Genomic DNA, 22224 nt, shown 5'->3' on the forward strand with positions numbered 1-22224 from the left:
GAATGCTGGATGTGTTATACATATTGGGACAGGAATTTTGTGGATGTGCATATATCAAAACTCTGAGATATTCTGATACTCTGGATACCAGGTGTTTTGAACATTAATTACCCACAATTTGAAGTTATATTCAGATTTTTTATTCCAAACATTTTTTATCCAGCCCTTACAAAATTTGAATGTAAGTAGACCAGTGGATTTAATGGACTGAATGGCATGGACTGTCAGTCTCACTACTGGCATTTTATAGTGCAGATAATTGATTTGTGAGAATTGACATTTGAAAAAGCAGCAACTTCAAAGGAGAAGGATGAAGGAATGCTCAAAAGTATTTTTTAGTTTTGCTTTCCTTTTCTCCCCTTTCGAATGACACCTTGAGAATAACTCAAATTTTGAAAGTGCATGGAAAATAAATATATAGTGCAAAATACCATTGAAGTGTATAAAGAAAAATTTTTGTCAGGTTGCCTAATTCATCAGCTCACAACGTGTTCTACTATATACATTGTTATATTCACAATGTTGCTCTGATCATGTGCTGTATTGACAATATTGTCTTTTTGATGACTCAAGTGTCAGTTATAAAATAACGTCGTTAGGAAATGTACATGGCAGCTGGAAGACTTGGATACGAGTCAGATGTATTCTCATGTTTGACGCAGTTATTCCGTCCTAAAATACAGAAGGCACTATTAACTACGTAACTGCTGACTTGCATAACAGAAAAAAGTTAAACTTTACCATAGCTCTGGCAAGTTTTGCAGGCACAGCAAATTATACCAGCAGAATTCTAGTATTTGGTGGTAAGAAGAGGAAGACCAAAGATTCTTAGCAATTCTTACTTCAAATGAACTCAACTGTTCATAAGGACATGTGGAACCATCACCATACCTTTACCATGCCTCAGAATATAGTTTATCTCAGCTACTTGATATTAAGTCTTAAACTTATGAAAATCTGTCCCTTCAGTAGAGCTGTTGACTACAGGCCATAAACTAAGCCATTCCATTAAGAGTTGGGGAAAAATGGGAAAAGTTTAATCTATCAGCCAAGTGACTAGGCTAGCCATGATGGAAAATACAAGAATATACTGTGTTGAGCAGTAATATTTGAAGTGTCTTTCATAAATTCTTGACTGAAAGATAAAAAATAACTCATAGCAAGTGTTGACTTGGAGGCAATATTGATATGCTGCTGCAAAAAGGAAAGAGGGAGTGAAGGGTTTGCTCTCCAATTTTTTGTGACAGTGAGTCTGATTTCCCAGATAAAAACATTAAGTAAATGCAAAACTACTTCAGTTCCACCTTCAGTGTCAATAGGAATTTTGAGACAATGAGGTGGTAGAAAATATTAGTAGAGGAAATCTGCAATTAAAACAAATATGCTCACTTCGTTTCTTGTTCAAATTCTTGATATGTGAGCTCCATTGAGAGAGCACAGGTTTAGGTACTCAGGTTTTGTCTGGAATATTTTCTAGCATCTAAATGAACTGTATTTTCAGAAAAAAATCCTCTCCAGAGGACAGAGGAAAAAAAACACATTTTGCCAATATTTTTTCCCCACCTTTTCCTACACAGAAAATAAAGGCTTTGGAAAATCCCACTCCCCTGGGGTAAAATTACCAGAGTATGGTATGTGTATTACTAGAGTAAGGTATGTGAAGTGTAATTCCCTTGATGCCTTTTCCATGCCATCTCTTCTTGACTCAGTCCATTTCCCTGTAGTAAATCCCACAGATGCTTGAGCAAAGGAGAACTGTTCTAATATTATTTTAAATTGTCAAGCATTTTTTCCTTGTGTATTGATGTAGAAGCTGCTGTGTAGAAGCTCTTTGCAGACTAAAATTTTCCAGAAACTAACTGTAAGTAGGAAAGCGTACTAATTGAAGTTATTTCCTACATCCCTTCCTAATCTTCATTAATTGTGTGTCATGTGTTTATCCCCACTTGTACCTAATTGGAAGAGAAGGAAATGTTTTGCAACTTTAGTCTCAGAGGATGAGCTACTGACTTCCAAAGAAGGAAGGACTGTGAGTGGAAAATAGATGCTATTCTTAAAATTTCTATGCCAAACCACTTAAGGAAGGGCATGTAAGAACATTATAGTGCAGCCAGCATCAGCAGATACCTTACAATATTGTATTTGTTGGAATGAAAAGTAATACCCATAACCCAAAGGCTGCTCAAGGTTACAGTGATGAAATTGATTCTATATCAGTTTTACATCCATCTAAATGCTGGCTTATTTTGTGTTGATAATTTTGGATTAATCTGTTGGCAGCATGCATGTCAAAATGAAATTCACCCCCATTACTTCTATGTCATTGCTTTAACAATTTCATGCACTGTTCAGCCTTCCTGCTAGTCTCTGTTGCTTGTTATGTTTTTGTCAAGATGTGCTGTAGAGGGCTTAAATGCCTCAGTCAAGGAAATGCAGTGATTGTGTATGCTACATCTCTGAATTCATAATTTGACTAGATTTTACCAGAGCTATTTTAGAATGGCTGCCAAGGGAGTTCCAGCAACCCAGTTCTGACAATCTCTGTGCTTGAAATAAAAGCAGTGATGTGCAGTTGTATGGTCGTGTGTAAGGCTGTGTGTGCTCCGGTGAAATTCTGGCCAGTGGGAGAGTAGCAGAAAAAAATCCTGTGGCCGCTTCTGCAGAACAACATTGCTGATAGAACATTGCTGCTTGGTTTGGCAGCCTGTGATCACCAAGTCAGGACTACAAAAGCAGATATGGAAAAGACCTCAGTCACCAAGTGTAATTGTACTTTCTGAGGTATTTGTACAGTGGTCATCCTGTGGTCGCTGTGGCAAGAGTGCAGTTAGATTTCCTCTTGATGTGTTAACTGATAGAAACAGACCCCACATTCTTGAAAAAATATTTATTCTTCCTAAAACAATAAACAAAATCAGGTCTCAGCTGAATTTTATCTTAAGGTTATATAAATGATACATATAGGCCCTTTTATTCTGCAGTGTGATTCAGAATGAATATAATCTTCTATGTAGATTCTCTTTTTAACAACAAGCATATTGCAAAATAAATTTACCCTGTAACTAAATGAACATCAAAGGTTAGCTATGCTGATGGAACAATTGGAAACAGTCTCATAAAAGTTTAAGGGTAGGGAAACAATGCAATGACATAACCATGACTCAAAACACATCTTTTATCTCTGCTTCTGCATCTGCTGCTATAACAAACACACTTGCCATGCAACCAACTTTTCTTTTTTGTGCTTTGGATTTTAGCAGTGATTTTTGTAGCACTGGTGTTGGGGCTCCTAGGTCAGACATATAGTGAAAGCTTATGGAAAGTTGTACTGCTACTGATAGGCTCCAGGAACTTTTAAAAACCATCTCTGTTAATACTCAGCTGTAGAACCTAAACATTAAAATCCTCTTTCTTGTCACTAGTTCTGCTGCCACTTGCATAATGACAGCATGCAGAATTATAATATCTTTGGTAACAAAAGCACCTGAACACCTGACTAATATGGAAAAGAGGAAGGTGACTTCTTATTAAGCTGACTAGAAGCAGGAATGGCACAAAATTGCACAGAAAGGTCAACTCAGGTATCGATAACTTATGTAAGCTTAGGGCAAAGATGGTAATGATAAAGTGAAATTAATTTTGTTGTAAAATGATTGTTAGTTCGGGTTAGTTCAGGTTAGTTCAGGTTAGTTCAGGTTGTCAAAAAATTTATGGTAAATAAATTAATGCATATGTACAGATGTTATTTGTGCATTACCAATAAGGTTCTTCTGGGTTAAAATACATAGTCCAAAAACCTTTAAGGTAGCTGAGCAAGAAATAAACCAGGCTATGATGTCTAACTCAAAGACTGACTATTTCTAAAAACATATAAAACAGATGGTAGACAGGTTCATTACCCTTCTGTCAATAAGGAAACAGAGACAGTGCAGTTTAGGACACCTTCTAATGCTAGCAAAAGTACAAATAACTAAGACTTTTGGAGATAAGCATCTGTATTTATTTCTCTTAAACTCAAGTGTGAATTCTGTAAGAGTGGTCTCAGTGCTTAAAGACATGTTGATGTCCCTTATTCTCCAGTTAGGGATGTCACAGCAAGCCACACATATGTCAGAAGAAGGGACAATGGGAAGTTGTTGGTCACTCTGAGAAGCAAAGACTGCAGAAGGAAAATTGTCCTGTGTAACTTCACAGCTCAAGAAGGAATCATGCTCCCTGTCCAGGCAGGACAAAGCTGGAGCAGCACAAATCAGTCTCTAAAATTTAGAGGTGCTTAGCTAAAAATAGCTCTTCTCCTACACAGAATATATTAAAATTATAAAAATACCAGCAGATTGAACTGAGGGATGGTGCAACTGTAGATGAGGGATGATTCTCCTTCCCAGTCACAAGAAATGAATGAGATTGATTCCATCGAGATCTAGAAATTTTATGGCAAAGAAACCTGAATGGAAAATATGCAAGTTTCCACCTTACACCTGTCAGCATACACCTCCAGTTTAATCTAAAAAGGGGTCAGGTTTGCTGTGTACATGGAGTTGCTGTTGCAGTTTGCAAAGACTGTTATTAGGAATTAAGTAATGGAAACCCTTTTTCTTCTGAGGTGTTAGCTCTAGCCAGACTATCTAGAAAAACACCGGGAGGAAAAGAAAACCATCAAAAAACAATCCTTTGGGAATCTCCCAAGTATTTTTAGAAAACACTTCTGAACTAAGAGTTTTGGTGTCATAAAAGACAGGAAATGCCAAGTGGGGAGATGCCTCTGAGGTATAATAAGAAGTTAAGTATGGTAAAGTCACCACTGAGGAAAGATCTCTGTAGACTGTGTTTTTGCTTTTTTTTCTATGAATGGTTGGTTCTAACTGGTTATTACTGGGTTTATTTTTATTTTCCAAGAAGGAAAGTAAAGTTATAGCCTTCCAGTGATAGATTCATGAGGGAGAAAAGGGTTCCTACTTAATTTCAGTCAGGATTGTTGAGTGATACACTATGTAAAGTTAAGAGAAGCACAAATTTGTATTCTCAAATAGAGAAAGGAAAAAATCTAAAACATTTTGAGATGTATTGAGGGAAGAAAAGATGTTCAGATGGAGTCTGGGCTATAGTTGAGATAAAATTATTAATAAAAAATAGCAGCTAAAGAATATGCTTTTATGTTAAGAGAATGTTTCTAGTTGACTAGAGGAGTCAAAAGGGCTAAGTAAAAAGTTTCCTTGATGTTTTGAAAAATATAAAAGTTCTACTTTTAATATGATCAATGAAAGTGAGAAACACTGTAAATGATCAAAAGGATTACAGATTTCTGGTCACTGAATTGAAAACTTTTTGATGAGGAAATGTAGAGACTGGAAGAAGATGTGTTACAAGATGTCTTGAAGGAAGTGTGCTTTGCCTCAAGGAACCTGTGTTTTGTCTTCTGGAGAGAGTTGCAGAAAGACCTTCAAAAAGAACTACTCAGCACAAAATAACGTGCATATTTGCGAAACAGCATTCTGAACTGGTTCCTGATTCCATTTTCTGCTTTCTTCTTCTCCCAAGAAACCTCCCATCTTTCTCTGCACACAGCAAAGCTGACCCTATAGCTTTTGTAGGATCTGATGTGGGACAGCAGACTGTAATTTTATCATTTATGTAGAAAGTAAGCCAGAATGAGGAAGAATGTTTAGGAGAATTAAGAACAGTAATGTTTTTCCATTTTCCCTTCTTCTTTTTACTTTTTCTCTAAAGCTTAATATTATGTGAGGATCTCTATAACTTTGATGGACATTCTGTTACACCATGATAAGGTTTGAAAGAGCACCTCTTTTACTGTAAAATCCTTGAACCTACTGCTTCATCCAGTCTCAATTATGTTTTGGGCAAAATATGCAGTATGGGCAGTATTTTGGTTTAGACATTCCCAAGAGCTGTAAAAATTAAAGAAATCCAATAATTGCCTGCAAAATAATTTTATAGCACATGATGTGCCATTTTATTTGTAAAGGTTACTGTTAATTACAAAGTGTTTCAAAAATATCACTTAATTTTTACAGAAATAATTCTATGTGATGAAGAAAAATGAAAAATTCTTTGGTTTTGAAGCCTTTATTTTAGGGTCTCACCTTAAAATTTCTTCAAGGGATTTCTTTGTCCAGGCACCCAAAATTCATTATTTGTTATGGGAGTTGCTGAAGGTTAAACTTGGTGTGAGCGTTTGAAGGATTTAGAAGCACAGCATCCTGTAGATGAAATAGAGCAATAAAAATTACATGATTACTGAATCAATATTATAGTTTCCTGTATGCTGAATTCCTTTATTTATGGTGAAAAATGATTGTCTGTTTACTTCTTATCTTCTGCAAATATCACACCTGTTCTTTCACCCGTCCTCTTGACTCCTCCCTTTGAATTCCCCTGTGACAGAATCAATTGCCCCAGTGGGTATTATAAAAAGCTGAGGTTCCAGTGGAGTTCCCATTCACCCACCTTAGCCACCATGGGGCTAAGAGCAGCCAGCCTCCTCCTCCTCTGGCTGGCTCTTTCCTCTGCTAATGAAATAAAAAAAGGTAAGCTCTGGAGATGAAATGGTAGCAGATTGCCTCCTGGAAAAGAGGGAGAGAGTTAAAATATCGCTGTGATGCTAGAAGGAGGTAGTGCATTTAAACAATGCTCTGGAGTTTTAGGATGCCTTAAATCACTTAAGCTTTCAAATACTGAGGCTGCATTGCTCTAGAAAAAATTGGTAGATCCTACTTTATTTGGAGAGATTAGTGCCTATCTCTACTGCATTGATTTCTAGTTTGATGTGCTTGGAAAAATTTCTAGTTTGATGTGCTTGGAAAATATTTTCAGTGTTGCTTTTCTTTCCATGCATTGAGTCTATACTAGGTATGGCAAGAAAGGAACTGTAAGGCAAGAAAGCAACTGGCAGAAAGGAACTGTAGGACTATTAGAGGTTAATTGTTAAAGCAATGAAGGAAGTGGGTGATTGTGTTGTCTGTTGCTTTGGAACAACATAAATTGTTCCTGAAAAATGAATGTAATAACATTGAAAAAAGCTTATTTTGTCATTTAGGACATTTTTAACCCTTTTGCAAAAGCTCTGACGTACTGTATTTGCTATCATATTTGAAGTGATGGAATGGAGAACTCATACTGAAAACTGCTTTTTAGAGGAATAGGTGATTAATTATATCCAGTGATCAGGTTTGGGCTATTGAGCTTGGTCTGCTGTGTCTTGAACTCAGCAATGGGAGGAAAGCTTTACCTTGCATTTAGTCTTCCAGCTGTGAGCTCTGGGTGGATCTCTGTGCAGCCTTCCTTCTGGGGAAGGAAGTGTTCCAGCTTGGCTGGATGTATCTGGTATGATTGGTACCATCAAAATACAGTAACCTAGAGGTATTCTTAGCAGTTTTGCTTTTTCATGTTAAATGCTGCAAGAAAATCTTGTGAAATATTAAGATTCCCAAGGAAGCTCAGCTTTAATGATTCAGCCCTATTCCACAGTACCTGGAGATTGATCAAATATTGTTGTTAATTTGTATTTTTTTGTTGGTATAGATAGCAGGGCAAGGAACAAATAATCTTCATACTTTGATATTGCAAAAACTTTTTTCCCCCTCTCCAACTATGGCTATTTTCTGACCTATCTTCTGAAAAATTCCTCTCTTGCAGTAATAGAAATCCCTACTGCTTTTAGGAAAAGAAAGAATTCCCTGAAATCTCTTGTGCACAAGCCCTTTCATAACCTTGAGACTATTAGCCTTCCAGAGTTGGTAGTACTTTCTTGGTTTTCTACCTGTTTTGTTTCTAGTACATGTTGCACCAGGGTAGAAGATAGTTCTTGGAAAAATTTAATACTGATAAAACTAATACTGTGATTCAGAATAAAATAATATGCTTGGCACAGAAGCCAAGTCAGTGGTCAGTATTAAGTTTCCTCACCTGTTGCAGGTAAGTTTCTTCACCTCATTGAGGATTAAAGGATATACCCTGGTCTCAGAATTATTTATTAACATCTTATTCTGCTTTTGAGATTTCCATATTTTCTGCTGACCTGGCAGATACTTGATCCCATTTGAAATCTGTGGGATCACTGTGAACATAATTGCAGATGGTTCCTACTGTAAAATGGAACACAGCATTTTCACATTGGATCGTTTCTTGCACTTCTTTTCATCTCTATTTCTTTTTCATCACTAACAGGAAGGACAAGAAGCCATGGCCACTATGTCTGCAGCACTTGGGGAAACAACCATTTCAAAACTTTTGATGGAGATGTCTACCAATTCCCTGGCGTTTGCGAATATAATTTTGTTTCCGACTGCCGAGAGGCTTACAAGGAATTCTCTGTCCACATCCAGCGTGCTCTCAACAGCAATGGCCATCCTGAGATCCAGTATATTCTGATGAAAATTAAGGATATAATGGTCTACCTCAAACCCAACCTGGTTGTGGTGGATGGGCGGATGTAAGTTCCTTTACTATAATGGTATTCAGAGAAATGTGCTGGGAAGATAAAAGCAGGATTGATTCTTTACACAACCGTCTGTGTACCATTACAGAAACTGCTGCAAAGCATTTCCACAGACAAACAAACAAATAAACAAACAAAAAAGCCTTTTGAAATTCAGCATTAAAATTGCTTTGGGGAGGGGCTTTACTACAAATTGTCACTTCTACACAGGCATAAGGGATTATTTAAATATAAGTCAGGAATAGGTTTGAGTGAATTGTTCTTCCAGTTGTGCAGAAAACAGTGCAGCTCATGAGCCAGATTTTTCACTGGCTTAAAATGACATAGCTTCATTTGTTTAATAGCATCATCTTGAGTTTATCTTAGCAGATGGTCTAGCAAATCCTTGAAAAGGAAATGCATTTCTCTGGGATCTTTTCTGACAGAAGAGAGGTAGTTTTTTCTGATCTTCAGAAATAATTTTTAAAGACCTGATGGCCATTCCTCAGGGGAGTTTAACAGATATAACACAGGTCAAAATTCACATTAATTTATCTGTGGCACTATGTACTTCTTCAGACTAAGCAGTTATTTTTCTCCTGCTATAACATGATTATACAAGAAACTCGTCTGACACCATTACTGATGCTAAGTAGTGTCTTAACCTAGTCTTTCCTATCATTAGCTTATCCTTGTAGTGTGTCCTTTATACTCTGAAGCAAGTGAAGCAACTCATGAGTTAATTAGTATGTTTTAGCACAATTGAAAAAAAGAGAACTTTTTAGTTGTCATTGGAGAGCTCAGTTTTGCCCAGAATTCAGCTTTTGTTCTAAAGTTTGGAAACCACTACAATGAAAATATTTCAAGGATTGAAAGTAACATTCAGTTTTCCAAAGATCATACTAGAATGCATAATAAAATGACAGAAAGTTACAAAAAATACTTTATTGCCTCAAATTGGAAAATCTCTTTATTGTGTACTCAAGTCTTAAAAAGAACTCCATGAAAAAAAAGTTAGAATTCCTTTTAAAACAGTTTCTCTTAAACAGAGCCATTTTTGTCTTAGATAGACTTTTTTGTCAGAAAACAACAGATCCCTGCCAAACTGGCTTTTACTGCTTGGAGATTGATTTTTTTTTTTTTTGGTAGAACTTAATTTTCCATATTGTTCCTGAAATTATAAATTATCTATTGTCATGTAAAATAGCATTTCACAGTGCTGAAGTGAAACTGTAAAGTAGAAAATGTATGGATTAGCCTTCAGGTACCTGATCCACTGATTGATTGAATGTCCTACTATTAGAAAAAAGATAAATATTCCGTGCTGTGATACCTAAAAGTTGAGACGATGTCCAGCATTTTATGCTTCCCCTCAAGAAACATAATCTCTCAAGACTTCATTGTTTATTGATGAACAATGCAGTCAAAAGCGGAAATAATGATCTCTGAGTTTGCACCTAGATGTGTAAGTCATTTGGGCATGTTAAAAAATGCCTGAGGTAAATAGCTGTAAAAACCTCAGTGACAGAAAATCAGGAGACAAAGTTCTCCCAGCCAAGAGACTAGTTAAGAGAGGTGCATACACATGCATGAATCTTGATGGATAACAATTACATTGATAAATCAGTAGAAAATTAACCAGCTATTTTGACTGGACTCCGGTTTACATTGCTTCTATTTGAGCAGACTCTAGTTCTAAGGATTTCATAGGATAAGACTGCCTGCCACAATTCTTTTATTGCTGAATGAAATTCAGAAGTTCAGTTTATATGTAAGACAGACACAAATTGTTATCACACAAAAATATCTATGCTAAGCCCTCTGCAAAGTGTCTTCTGCCACCATTAACAAGCTCAGTCCTGTCCACTTAAAACTAACTACTGAAAGAGTTACTGAATTTTTCTTAACATGCTCTTTTCTTTTCAAAATTGTGTTGTCAGTCCCTGTAACTGCCTGTACATTCTGAACACTCTCTTAAGGAGGCAGTTCCTTGCAATGGAACATTAATTCTCTCTGAAATGGTTATGAGATATTTTGGTAAAGAAATGCTGTAAATTATGTTGTAGCTACTTTCATTGATGTAAATTATTAGTGAGTGTTTGAATATACTTTGTTAATACCACAATGATGATGTTTTTTCTTCGATTAATTTGAAGACGTGTAACATTTTGGGCATTTTTAAGTTAAAAAGCCCGAAGTGTTGGGTAGGCTTTTCCTCTGATATTGCTTTGCCTTTTAAATGACTTTTTGCAATGAGTTATTGTCCCGAGTGTCAGAGAGAGAAGACTTTATGCCTCATTAAAAAAGACACCCTGTGCAGTTAGGATGAGGTAGTCAGACTAGTTTCTCTATTCCTTGGGGTATTTGGCTTATTACAGACATTCATGTCAACCCTTAAGTTTCCTAACTAATGCAAAGTCTGTGATTTTCTTCCTAGTGTGAAGACACCTTACTACAGCTCTGGTGTCCTCATTGAGAGCAATGAAATTTACACCAAGATTTATGCCAAATTAGGCTTGATTCTGATGTGGAACCAGCAGGATGCCCTGATGGTATGTATGATCAAAGTATTTTTAATTGGTCTTTCTTGGGTTTCCTGGGATATTTCTCTATCTCAGTAGGAAAAAAAAAAAGGAGGGGGAAAAAGGAAGAAGAAAAAAAGAATTATTTTATGTTTTTCCTTTGTCTTTTCATTATTTAGGTGGAGCTGGACAACAAATTTAATAACCATACCTGTGGTCTCTGTGGGGATTACAATGGCATTCAAATCTACAATGAGTTCATCAAGGGAGGTGCGTCATCCCACCACACTGACAGTTGTCCCCGGAGATAGGCTGACAAGCCCTGTGCATAGAAACATCACAGGAGAGCAAATTTTACTTGAGAGGTTTCTGTGATTGCTCCAGACTAAACATTAAGTTCGAGTGTTGCAGGCCTTGAATTCCTGCATTCTAAGTTTATTCTGTTCAAGATTAATCTTTTTGTTCTTTACTAGCCTTCTTTTCCTGTTTCCCCTTTACATTTTAAAACACAGTTAGACATCATTCACAGCAAGTGCCTGTGTCTAACAGGCATTTTTGTTACCATAGTAACTGCTTCCCTTGATCAGTAGCATTCCAGGAATCAGGTGTTCCTTGTTGTGAATTTTTGGGGCTCAGCAAGTTCTCTTTCTACTTTTTTTTCTCATAGATGTAAGCTACAACTCAATTACATATGGGAATATGCAGAAGATCAGCAAACCCAATGCCAAATGTGAAGATCCAGATGAAACTCAGGCTCTTCCAAGCTGTAATGAGCATGTAAGTATTTTTTGTGGTGAACTTCCTTGACATGGGCACATGGAGACATCCTTGTGCACCAGGGAGTTGTTGTGAGGAGCTGTGAGGACTGTCCCTTTCAGGATATATGGTTAGTTTTTCCTAGCTGTTCAAGAGACAACAGTTTTTTTGGTAAGAAATGTCCAGAAGCTCAGTTACCTGTAAATCCCTTAAACATTATTCCTCTTCCTCCTCAGCGTGACGAGTGTCAGAGGCTGCTGACTTCCCCTGCATTTGCTGATTGTCGGCTGCGTCTTAATTTGGAAATGTACATCCAAGCCTGCATGCAGGACAAGTGTGCCTGTAACGGGAAGGATGACTCCTTCTGCCTCTGCAGCACCATCTCTGAGTATTCCCGCCAGTGCTCACACGCAGGCGGCCGCCCGGGAGAATGGAGGACACAGAACTTTTGCCGTAAGCAGCTACTCAAATTTTGCAAAGATCCAAATATTTCATGCATGTAGCACCATGGAATTTAAATTCATTACTTCTTTACAAAACTGTTGGGATGTATTATAAATTTCATACCAGCAGTGCTAAAAATATTATGGTCTCCCTGTTTTCTTCTATTACTTTTACTATTGAGAAATATTTTTCAGCAAATTCTGTTCCCATTAAAAAAACTGAGATTTGATGCTGCAGGAGATTGGAATAATTTGAGCTATTTGAAACCAAAAGAAGTAAATATAAAAACCAGGGAAAGCAGTTCAGATTTAGATAAACATGTTTTGCATGTGGAGTCTGGCTTGAGACACCACTGACTTGAAGGGAGTAGGGTGTATGATCTGTGGTTTCTCAGGAATGATGGACGTAATACTCAAGTGACTCCTGGTGTCTTTCTTATTCTTTCAGCCAAGACCTGTCCTGCTACCATGGTCTATAAAGAAAGCAGCTCACCCTGCATGGATACTTGCTCACACTTGCAGATCAGCAGCCTTTGTGAGGAGCACTACATGGATGGCTGTTTCTGCCCTGAAGGCAAGTGTTATTCTAGCCGTTGCATCTGGGACAAAAGCAAGAGCCCTGGCTAAGGAAGTCATACGAAAATACTACATGTAGTCAAATTATATCTTAGAAAAGAGAAGTGCTACTTATTATTTTCCCCCCTAAAGGAAAATAACTGTAAAATTTTCTAAGGAGGTAATAATTGATTAATAAATGAATTATTTAATAGTTCAAACATATTAACACAGTGACAGGTAATAGGCCTGCTTTTTAATTCTCAACAAGTGGATTTTTAATACTATAGTAAATCATGTTTTTTTAGGTTGAATAGTTCTGAGACAATGGACATCATTTGCCCAGAGAGTGGCAGTGAGGGACAGTGAGTGAAATTCTCAGGCTTGCTGTCAACCTTAGGAAAGTGAGAGTCTTCACAGCCAAAAAGACTAAGAATCCAAATATGTGACATTTTGAGATTGTTCCTATATGCTTGCAATAACCTTTTTATCCGTGTATAGTTATATAAATTAACAGACTTGGGTTTTCAAAGCTGAATAAATTGCTTTCCATCTGTCTTATATTACAAAAAATAGAACCAGTATTCTTCAAAGTTTAGATAATCTCAGCCTGTGTGGCAAATTAGAGTTTTTCCTCTGTGGAAATTGCTTATTTGATAAAGAGTTGGAATAGTAAATGTTGTGTTTTATAGGAACTGTGTATGATGATATCAGTGAAAAAGGCTGCATCCCTGTTAGCCAGTGCCACTGCAAACTCGGTGGAAAGGCATATGCACCTGGAGAAAGCATTTCCAAGGAATGTGAAGAATGGTAAGGATCCTGGTTGTTGTACACCTTTCTTTGAATGATTGTTAATGGGCCTGCATTTTTCAAATTTCCACTTCATCATAGGAGATGTTCTGAAAACTCTCTGAATTTAATGTTTATGTTGCTTGTCTATAGAACAAAATTTCTGGTAAGTTTCTATGGCATATGTCAGATTCTATGGCATATGTCAGAGGGAAAATCTCAAGGAAATGGTCAAGGATACAGTTTTAAAACACCTGGGGATAGCTTGCTGGTTGCCAGATATACAGATACTTTCAGTGCTCTCAGCTCCTGTAATAACTATAAGCATTTTTTGTATTATTTGTCTGTTTATAGCACCTGTAATTCAGGCAGATGGACCTGCAAGGATCTACCCTGTCCAGGCACATGCTCAGTGCAAGGAGGCTCCCATTTTACTACCTTTGATGGGAAGAAATACACCTTCCATGGAGACTGCTACTATGTGTTGGCCAAGGTACTGTGTACAGTGGGGTTCTCCTCTTGTACAGTAAAGCAGTGTCTGTGGGCTGATGTGTGTCAGCTGGGAGTTATTGTTCTATTCCACTTCCATAGAGGAGGGAAGCCGAAACGCTGGAAGCTGCACTTTCAGGAAAATCCAGTATTTAGCTGTAATAGCCCTAAGGGGAAATTGGTGACTTATTGCAATGGGTGATTAACTCAGTAAGATAGAATACTGCCTATGCTGTCATTATCCAGTGGAGTCCTTTGTATATAAGAAATCAAAAGGTCTCAGGATTAGAAGTTCTTGGCCACTTCTGTAATAGCTATTTCTGAGTGTCAAAGTCAGGTAGGGAAAAGAGGTAGGCAGCTGTTTCATTCATCCCTAAAAAATCTGGTGTCCACTCTTCTAGAGAATGAGGAAAATCTTGTTGAGCTAGGAAAGTTATTGTAACTGATGAATTTAGTCTTTGTTGTGGAAATCATCTCATGAGAGTTTTAACATGATTAATGGGCATTTCTTTCCCTGTGATTTTAGGGTACTGCAAATGAGAGTTATGCTCTCCTGGCAGAGCTGGCTCCCTGTGGCTCCACAGACAAACAGACCTGCTTGAAGACTGTTGTGCTGTTAGTGGATAACAAAAAGAATGTAAGTGCTGTTCTGTGGATTCTGCTAGATATGTTGAAAATTAACATATTTCCCTTCATGTGGGTGAATACTTTTTTCTTCTGGAGTCATTATTGTGGATAGATAAGGAACCTCAGACAGGCTGACAAACAGTGCAGGTTTCTGCTTCAAGAATTCCTAAACTTAAGAAAGTATGAGATTCAAAACAACTGACATTTCCCCCTCTTCTTTCCTCTGCTCTGTGCAATATGATTTTTCTCACAGCATTCCAGTGTCTGGAAGGAAGGGTACCTATTCTTCTCTACCTCATAGTTTTTTTCTTCATTCAGATATTATTTTATAGTTCTACTTGAGTCTTTTTCAGAAGAAATCCTGTCTTTGAATGGTGATACAATCCAACCTTCTCAAATATTCACTTTAGCATTCTCTTTGTTTATGAAAATATATAGACTATATCTATACATAATTTACATACATATACACATGATTTTCCTCACATATTTATGGACTTCCATGTCCTTGCCAGTATTACTAGAACATAAGAAAACCAAATCAAAACCCAATAGTTTTATGTTTCTGTATGTAGAGTAACATTTTTTGAGAAAGTTTAATAAACCGCTTTCTTACCATGTCAGAATCTTATTAACCATCACACAGGAGCTGTAGCACATGCTTTAATAAGGAATAAGAACTTCCTACAGTTCCTGAAGACCTAATATTTTCTTCTACTTGCTGAAACCAAAGTGCCCAATATAAATGAGTTTTTCATTTCATTATTGCTATGAATTCTTGCAGGCAGATGTAAGAGAAACACTGAATAGCAAGACAAAACCTCAGGCATAACCTATAGGGCTGCTGCCATGTTCAATTTTCAGACAGATTTTTCCTTTCAAAAATTTGGAGTTCTAGACAGAGCCTAAATGTGTAAAATATCCTTGCTGTTAATCTTCTTTGTATTAGTTTGTTTTCCTCAGTCCCTAGAACCTCACTGATTCCATTTGCTGTTACACAGGTGGTGGTTTTCAGATCAGATGGCAGCGTGCTCCTGAATGAGATGACAGTGAATGTGCCTCATGTGTCAAGTAAGGGACACAGCCTTGTATGTCAAGTGTCACACACCTGCCTTCTCATGTAGGGGTGTATTTTTATAGAGGCAAAAGTGGAAGAGAGGTATTTAGCATTTTCCAAACCTGGCTACATGGTGTGGGCATGCCCATTTGGTTCTGATCCCAGAGACCCTTCTTTATAAGTAATCAACTTGTTATGTTTGTAAGCACTAGCATCATATCTAGTTGGCCAGTGATTTTTAAAGGAGAAAAGATATTAATGTGATCCTGATCTCAGAGATTTCATGCTGGGTGATACATGAGAATCTAATAAGAAGTGTTTCTTTTGGCACCCTGTGTGTGTTGGTTTATTACAACAGTTCATATTTTGTTTTTTCAGCCAGCTTCTCAGTATTCAAGCCATCTTCCAACTACTTTATTGTACAAACTCCTTTTGGGCTTCAGATGCAGATCCAGCAGTTTCGAGTCATGCAGCTGTTTGTGACTGTGGATCAATCAGTTAAAGGAAAACTTCAAGGCAAGTGTCTATGCAAATGGGAAGCAAAGTCATGCTGTTTCACAGCTGAATAGTCATGTATTCTTTATATGAGTGATAATTCATGTTACTTGTTGGTTCAAGGGGAGAAAATGGAAAGAAAATCAACTCAAGCAAACTAGAAATATGTTTTTATTTTTTGATATTGAAATGACCTATCACTCTGTTGCCAGTACATAGGTGTTTCTTAGAATATTCATCACTTTTGTATTTAGTTTAATTTTAAACTATTCACAAAACCAGGTACATGGTGTATTTTGTGCCTTCAATATCATCAGAAGGCATAACAAAAAGGGTAGAGTAGTAATCTCTTGAAGCACAAGATATCTTCATGGTTACTATTCTTGAAGATGTTGAAGATTTAAACCAGGATTTCTAAAACTTCAGTATTTGTAGTATGCATTAAATTGATGTGGAATAGTCAGCTGTTTCTAGTGTTTATGATCAGTTGTCCCTTTCCTTTGACCTTTAAGTATGAGACTAAGTAATGCTTATGTGAGATTTTTACCTTGTTCTCAAATAGGTCTTTGTGGAAACTTCAATGGAATGGAAGGTGATGACTTTAGAACAACCAGTGGGCTGATTGAGGCTACAGGATCTGCCTTTGCTAACACGTGGAAAGCTCAGTCCACCTGCACAGACCAGGTAGAAAAGCTAGAAGACCCCTGCAGTCTCAGCATTGAAAGTGGTAAGCACATTAATAAGTCAGATGGTTGGCTTCTGCCAGGATGAGCAGCGTCTGCTGTGCGTTACTGCAACAGGCGTGTAAGAGTTGTACTGGGGCATTGAAGATCTTTTTACAGGACTGTAACGTTAATATCTGCAAGTGTGTAGAGATACAAGCACTTCATCAAACAGAAGTGAAAATATAAGGGATGATTGTAAAAGAATCCTAAGATGGAAGAATGGGAAAATCAGTCATTAATTTGTATTATCTGCAAAGACAGCTTGTATCTCCTATCATTATCTATCTTTATGTTTAACTTAGCTTTATGGTCCCCAAATGGAAAGAGCTGTCACAATTCCATGTGTACAAATTGCAAAAGTACAGTGCAGTTTTTGGTTTTATGATTGCATGTCTCTGAATCAAGATTAGAAATACATGTGTGGTGATTGCATGTAATTTCTCCAATCCCCAAATACACACAGTTCTCTCACTTGTATTTCTGCACTGCATTTATGTGTCAGCATAACTAGGCATTGCACAAGGAAGATAAGGAAACGTGATGAATTTATCTTTTTTTTTCCAGCAAATTATGCTGAGCATTGGTGTTCTTTGCTGAGAAACCCAAAGGGTCCTTTTGCAAGATGTCACTTAGCCATTGATCCTTCCGAATACTATAAGGTATTGTAATTTTGCACTCTTTTAGTACTGCCTTATTTCAGATGGTTAACTGTAGACATTTATCATTGTTTGAACATTTGAGACATCAGTGAGTAACTTGTCCATAAGAGATGCTGAAGTTTTTGCATTGACTGATTTAAGCAACATAGCATCCAAAGTATCTCATATGATGAGATCCTTATGGGCTGCTGCTGAATAAAAATGTACATTTGTTTTTGCTTTTTTACTTTTTGTGACATGTTTATTGGCTTGGATATTTGGACTGAAAAGAAGACTCAAGAGTTGCAGATGTACACAGTTTAAGTTTAGAAATATTAGTTTCTATAAAGTGAGAGGGAAAATTCCAACTATATATTTGGTTGGAATGTAGCACCAATTCATTTTCATGCCAGAATGTCCATGAATTCTCTTCCCCCATGCTCATCTCTGTTGAGCAGTAACAGAGGCTCACCTGAGGAAAAGGAATTCTAAAATCATTGCTTATGCTTAGAAGCCAGTATGAGTTCAAATGTTGTAAGGGTCTTTGTAGACCTGGTTAATATTTTGCCTTTATTATTCTAGTTTTTGTGGATCTCTGCATTTCTAATTAGTAACTGGGAATGAATTGTATCAATATCCTTTGAAAAATGTGTTCTTAGGAGGCTGACTACTTTTTAAAGGTTCAAGAGGCTTGGCTTAGGTTAGAATAAGCATCCAAATATTTTCATTGTATATGAAATGAAGCAGCACTTTAACTCTCTGGTCTTTGTCCATTCCTTTCATTGTTCTCTGGTCATGGGAATTAATACAAACAACATCAGGAAAAGCAGACAGGACATTTTGTAGCAATCAAGTTGCAATTGCCCATTGATCTCCTGTAGACTTATTGACCCTTTTGTTCTTTTTTTTCAGAAATGTAAATATGACACCTGCCTCTGTGAAGACAATGAAGAATGTTTGTGTGCTGCCCTGTCCTCTTACTCAAGAGCCTGTGCTTTCAAAGGGATCATACTGGGAGACTGGAGAAAGAGTGTCTGCAGTAAGTAGTGGAACAGTAATCCCTGTGGAAATAATTAACCATGAGAAATAAGCAGGCTCTCTCTGAATTTGGTTGTCAGTGATCTACCTCACTGTTAAGGGATTTGGAGCATCTCAGAAATGTCTAATGGACCAAAAAGAGACAATGCTGATAATGTTTACTAATTCATGTTATATTCTTCATATGTAATTTGAAATTTTTATACTTCAAAGTAGAAAGCAATATTTTTAACTTTCATCTTCTTTCCCCAGTCTAGCTAATATAATTCCATTTACTAATGGAATCCCAGCTATCAGGGCTTTTACTGTGCATTCATTTATCAGTGTCTTAATTTCTGATCACCCTTGCTTTACATCAACATTTCAGTGTATTTGAGATTAGCAGTTTATTATATTGTGCTCTCTATCTGATTATCAGTATGTGAAACAAATAGGGCTATGAAAGTAGAAACTATTAGTAGCAGTTAAAAGTAAGTCTTCAGCTACTAAAGTTAGGTTAGTGTTACTTGTGACTTCTGATATTTTTGTGCTTTAATAAGATCTAAGGGAATGTTTTTATCATTACATTCGGCACAGCCAAAGAAACCAAAATGGAGATGTCAAGGCAAAATTGCCCATCCTGCATCTCTTATTTATCAGTTTGGTTTTTCCTCTCCAGGCAGTGAAGCGTCTTCTTGCCCAGGAAATCAAGTCTTCCTTTACAACCTTACAATGTGCCAGCAAACCTGTCGCTCCCTTGCTGATGGTGAAAAGTATTGCTTGCAAGACTTTGCTCCTGTGGATGGCTGTGGCTGCCCACCCAATACATACTTGGATAACCAGGATAACTGTGTGCCCATCTCCCAGTGCCCATGTTATTACAAGGGATCATACCTGGAATCTGGGGAATATTTCACAAAAGATGGAGAACGCTGGTATGTTGTATTTTGGCTTCTTGTTTGTGGGGAAAAAGCCCTTTAAAAATTGCCTGTTATGTGTAAGGTGCTTATGTTTTTTTTGTACTTTAATGAGTGTTTGTAATGCATTTCACAACATCTTCATGCTGAGCAATGCATTAATTCTATTGCAATGCAATTTATTAATAATTGAGAAATGCAGCTTGCTTTGGAGGTGTGAGTATTGGCCTTCACAGACAAATGTTATTCTGAAGCTGCAGTGTTAATAAAGCTTTGTTAAGCAGAACGGTGAAAGGAAGATAAAAGGCCAGCTATGTGTTATGTTTGCTTTTCTAGCAGACACGGATTGCTTGTTTTCCACTGGAGGAAGGTCCCCTTGATATGTATTCATTGTAACACAGGCTTTTGAAAACAACATTCATGACTCTGTTATATTTTCTCATGATCTCTGGCAATGGTTTGCTGCCTGAGTCATCAGTGCAAACTGTGAAATGCCTTCTCTCATTCAGCAGAAGAAGCATATAGGTCAACAAATTTGCAGCATATAAATTCAATAGTCATGAAAATACACTGTGTATCCAAATGGAGGCTTTGATTTAAATTACCATTATTATCTGTGTCATTACTATCTAATTCCCCAGTTGTCATAAAACATAGTATTAAAGATTAATAGAATAGCTGTCATTCCTTAAAACATAATCTTTCTGTGCATTATGCCTAAAATCTTGCTACACTTTTTCTCCAATGAAAAAATTCATGAGTGTGACTCAATAGAATTGGCCTTGAAATTTCAGTAGAAATTATGCAGGATATCTTTAATAAATACTCTCAAATTTATATAAACAAGTCCTTAGACTTAAATTGAAGATATTAAGCTTGCTTTTCTCTTTAATTTCTACTTACTTCACTTTTCTAGTGTTTGCCGAAATGCAAAGATCCAGTGCACTTCAGTGAAAATAAGAATGAAAAGTAAGTGACATTCTATAAACTAAACTAGAACAAAATCCATAGCCAACCTCCCAACCCAAACCTACATCCCTTTTGAATTCTCCATTTACTTGTTTTGCATGTTTTTTTTCTTTTTATGTAAAGCAGTAACACATTTTCACTTTATTCTCCCTTCACTGAGCCCATTTTTTCATAAGGATAGACTGAGATTTCTGTCTGAGAAACTACCACCTTCCACTAACATTTCTTTTGCCTTGATTGATCTAAACCAACAATGTACCTTTCAGGTGAAAAAGAATGCTCTTCTAGCAAGATATACTTTGACTGCAATGCATCCTCGAAGTGGACTTCGCAAACACCTCTGCAACTTAGCTGTCATACTCCTCAGACCGATCATGTATGTATTCAACTTTTCTTTGTGTCTTGTTTCTTTATTCTGTATTCTTTACCTCATGGTGCTACACAGCACATACAGTTGTAACTAGCAGTTTACTTCTCTTTAGTTTAATCTACCCTTTCCCCCCTGCCCCAATGTTATTAATCTGTTGCCATTTTCACAATGGTTTCCCTCCCCTCTTTACTTTGTCTTCAGTAGAGTCATAATTTCCAAGCAAAAAAGAATTTGAGTTCTTAGGCAATCAAAAAAGAAAAGACAAACATTAGAAACCTAGAAAAAAAGAACCTTATAAAACTAATCAATAATAGACTGTGTGGTTTTGAATGCAGTTTTTAAAGAGTGAAGAAGTGGAATTAAGATGCAGTGCTTTGTCATAAGGTAACCATTTCTCCTTATATTCCTTAGTTCCAGACAGAGTGTGTTTCAGGCTGTGTGTGCCCTGAAGGTCTATTTGATGATGGCAGAGGGGGCTGTGTTGAGCAAAAAGATTGCCCGTGCGTTCACAACAATGAGTGGTATTCTTCTGGAGACAAGATAAAAGTGGACTGCAACACCTGGTGGGTTATAAGTGAATACTCTCTTCTAGAATATGTTCTATGCAGTATATTCATAGTCATATCTAGGCTTATGTACTACAGTAGCTGCAAAAGCTGAAATTATCATCCTTAATTTTCAGGAATACTTATTGCTATCTCAGAAAATACAGTAGTATCTGCTGGCAGTATGGGGGTAATAGTTACCTCTGTTTTCAGTAGGCATCTCTTGCTGGGAAAACTCACTCATTTTTTAAAAATAAATGCTATCAGATCTAAAGATTGTAGCTCAACAGAGTAAAAATCATGTAATAGCCTTAAAAACAGCTATTAAAAAATAGCCTTAACAATTGAAGTTGAGGCTTGGATATTTTGCTCAGCATCACATTATATCAGGCAGTTGATTGTTTTGTTCTGCAGTTTTTAAAGCCGCACACTCTTGGTGAAATCTGAAAATCCAACTTCTCTGCTCTGTTCTAGCACCTGCCAGAAAGGAGTTTGGAAATGCTCTGATGACGTGTGCTATGGGACTTGTATGATATATGGAAGTGGCCATTATAACACTTTCGATGGGAAATTCTATGACTTTGATGGGAGCTGTGAATATGTGGCTACTCAGGTAATGCTCATCAGGAGGGCTGAAAAGGAATTTGATTGCCTTGAAAATCTACTTTCCTCTTTGGTTTTGTCATTCCTTATTGTCTGTCATTGTTGTTCCCAAGGGGTTCACACATTCTGCCAGGATAAATTGTGTGTTTTCAGTGCAGGCAAGCTGTGTAATGTGGTTTTTTGGGTTTTTTTCAGATATAGCTATCATAAATTACATGTAACAGAACTACATTACAGTGAGAGCTAATTATCATTTGTGAAATAAATCCAAAT

The 22224-nt window shown here is 37.0% G+C and overlaps 1 protein-coding gene across 1 annotated transcript in view; it reads left to right on the forward strand.

Annotated features, from left to right (window-relative positions):
• Positions 1–6407: 6407 nt before the first annotated feature.
• The window catches only part of MUC2 (mucin 2, oligomeric mucus/gel-forming), a 60877-nt gene continuing 45060 nt past the window's right edge, over positions 6408–22224 (forward strand). The window contains exons 1-20 of the mRNA XM_068193894.1: positions 6408–6545; positions 8185–8449; positions 10872–10986; positions 11136–11226; positions 11624–11733; positions 11949–12165; positions 12604–12729; positions 13403–13520; positions 13854–13992; positions 14515–14625; positions 15617–15686; positions 16051–16188; positions 16730–16894; positions 17457–17551; positions 18443–18569; positions 19227–19482; positions 20381–20433; positions 20700–20809; positions 21215–21366; positions 21823–21961. Coding sequence (XP_068049995.1) covers positions 6476–6545; positions 8185–8449; positions 10872–10986; positions 11136–11226; positions 11624–11733; positions 11949–12165; positions 12604–12729; positions 13403–13520; positions 13854–13992; positions 14515–14625; positions 15617–15686; positions 16051–16188; positions 16730–16894; positions 17457–17551; positions 18443–18569; positions 19227–19482; positions 20381–20433; positions 20700–20809; positions 21215–21366; positions 21823–21961 — 2667 coding nt within the window. The 5' untranslated portion in view covers positions 6408–6475. The remainder of the gene's footprint in view (positions 6546–8184; positions 8450–10871; positions 10987–11135; positions 11227–11623; positions 11734–11948; positions 12166–12603; positions 12730–13402; positions 13521–13853; positions 13993–14514; positions 14626–15616; positions 15687–16050; positions 16189–16729; positions 16895–17456; positions 17552–18442; positions 18570–19226; positions 19483–20380; positions 20434–20699; positions 20810–21214; positions 21367–21822; positions 21962–22224) is intronic.

This window comes from Anomalospiza imberbis, chromosome 6, assembly GCF_031753505.1.
Source record: "Anomalospiza imberbis isolate Cuckoo-Finch-1a 21T00152 chromosome 6, ASM3175350v1, whole genome shotgun sequence".
In the NCBI taxonomy this organism is placed as follows: Eukaryota; Metazoa; Chordata; class Aves; order Passeriformes; family Viduidae; genus Anomalospiza; species Anomalospiza imberbis.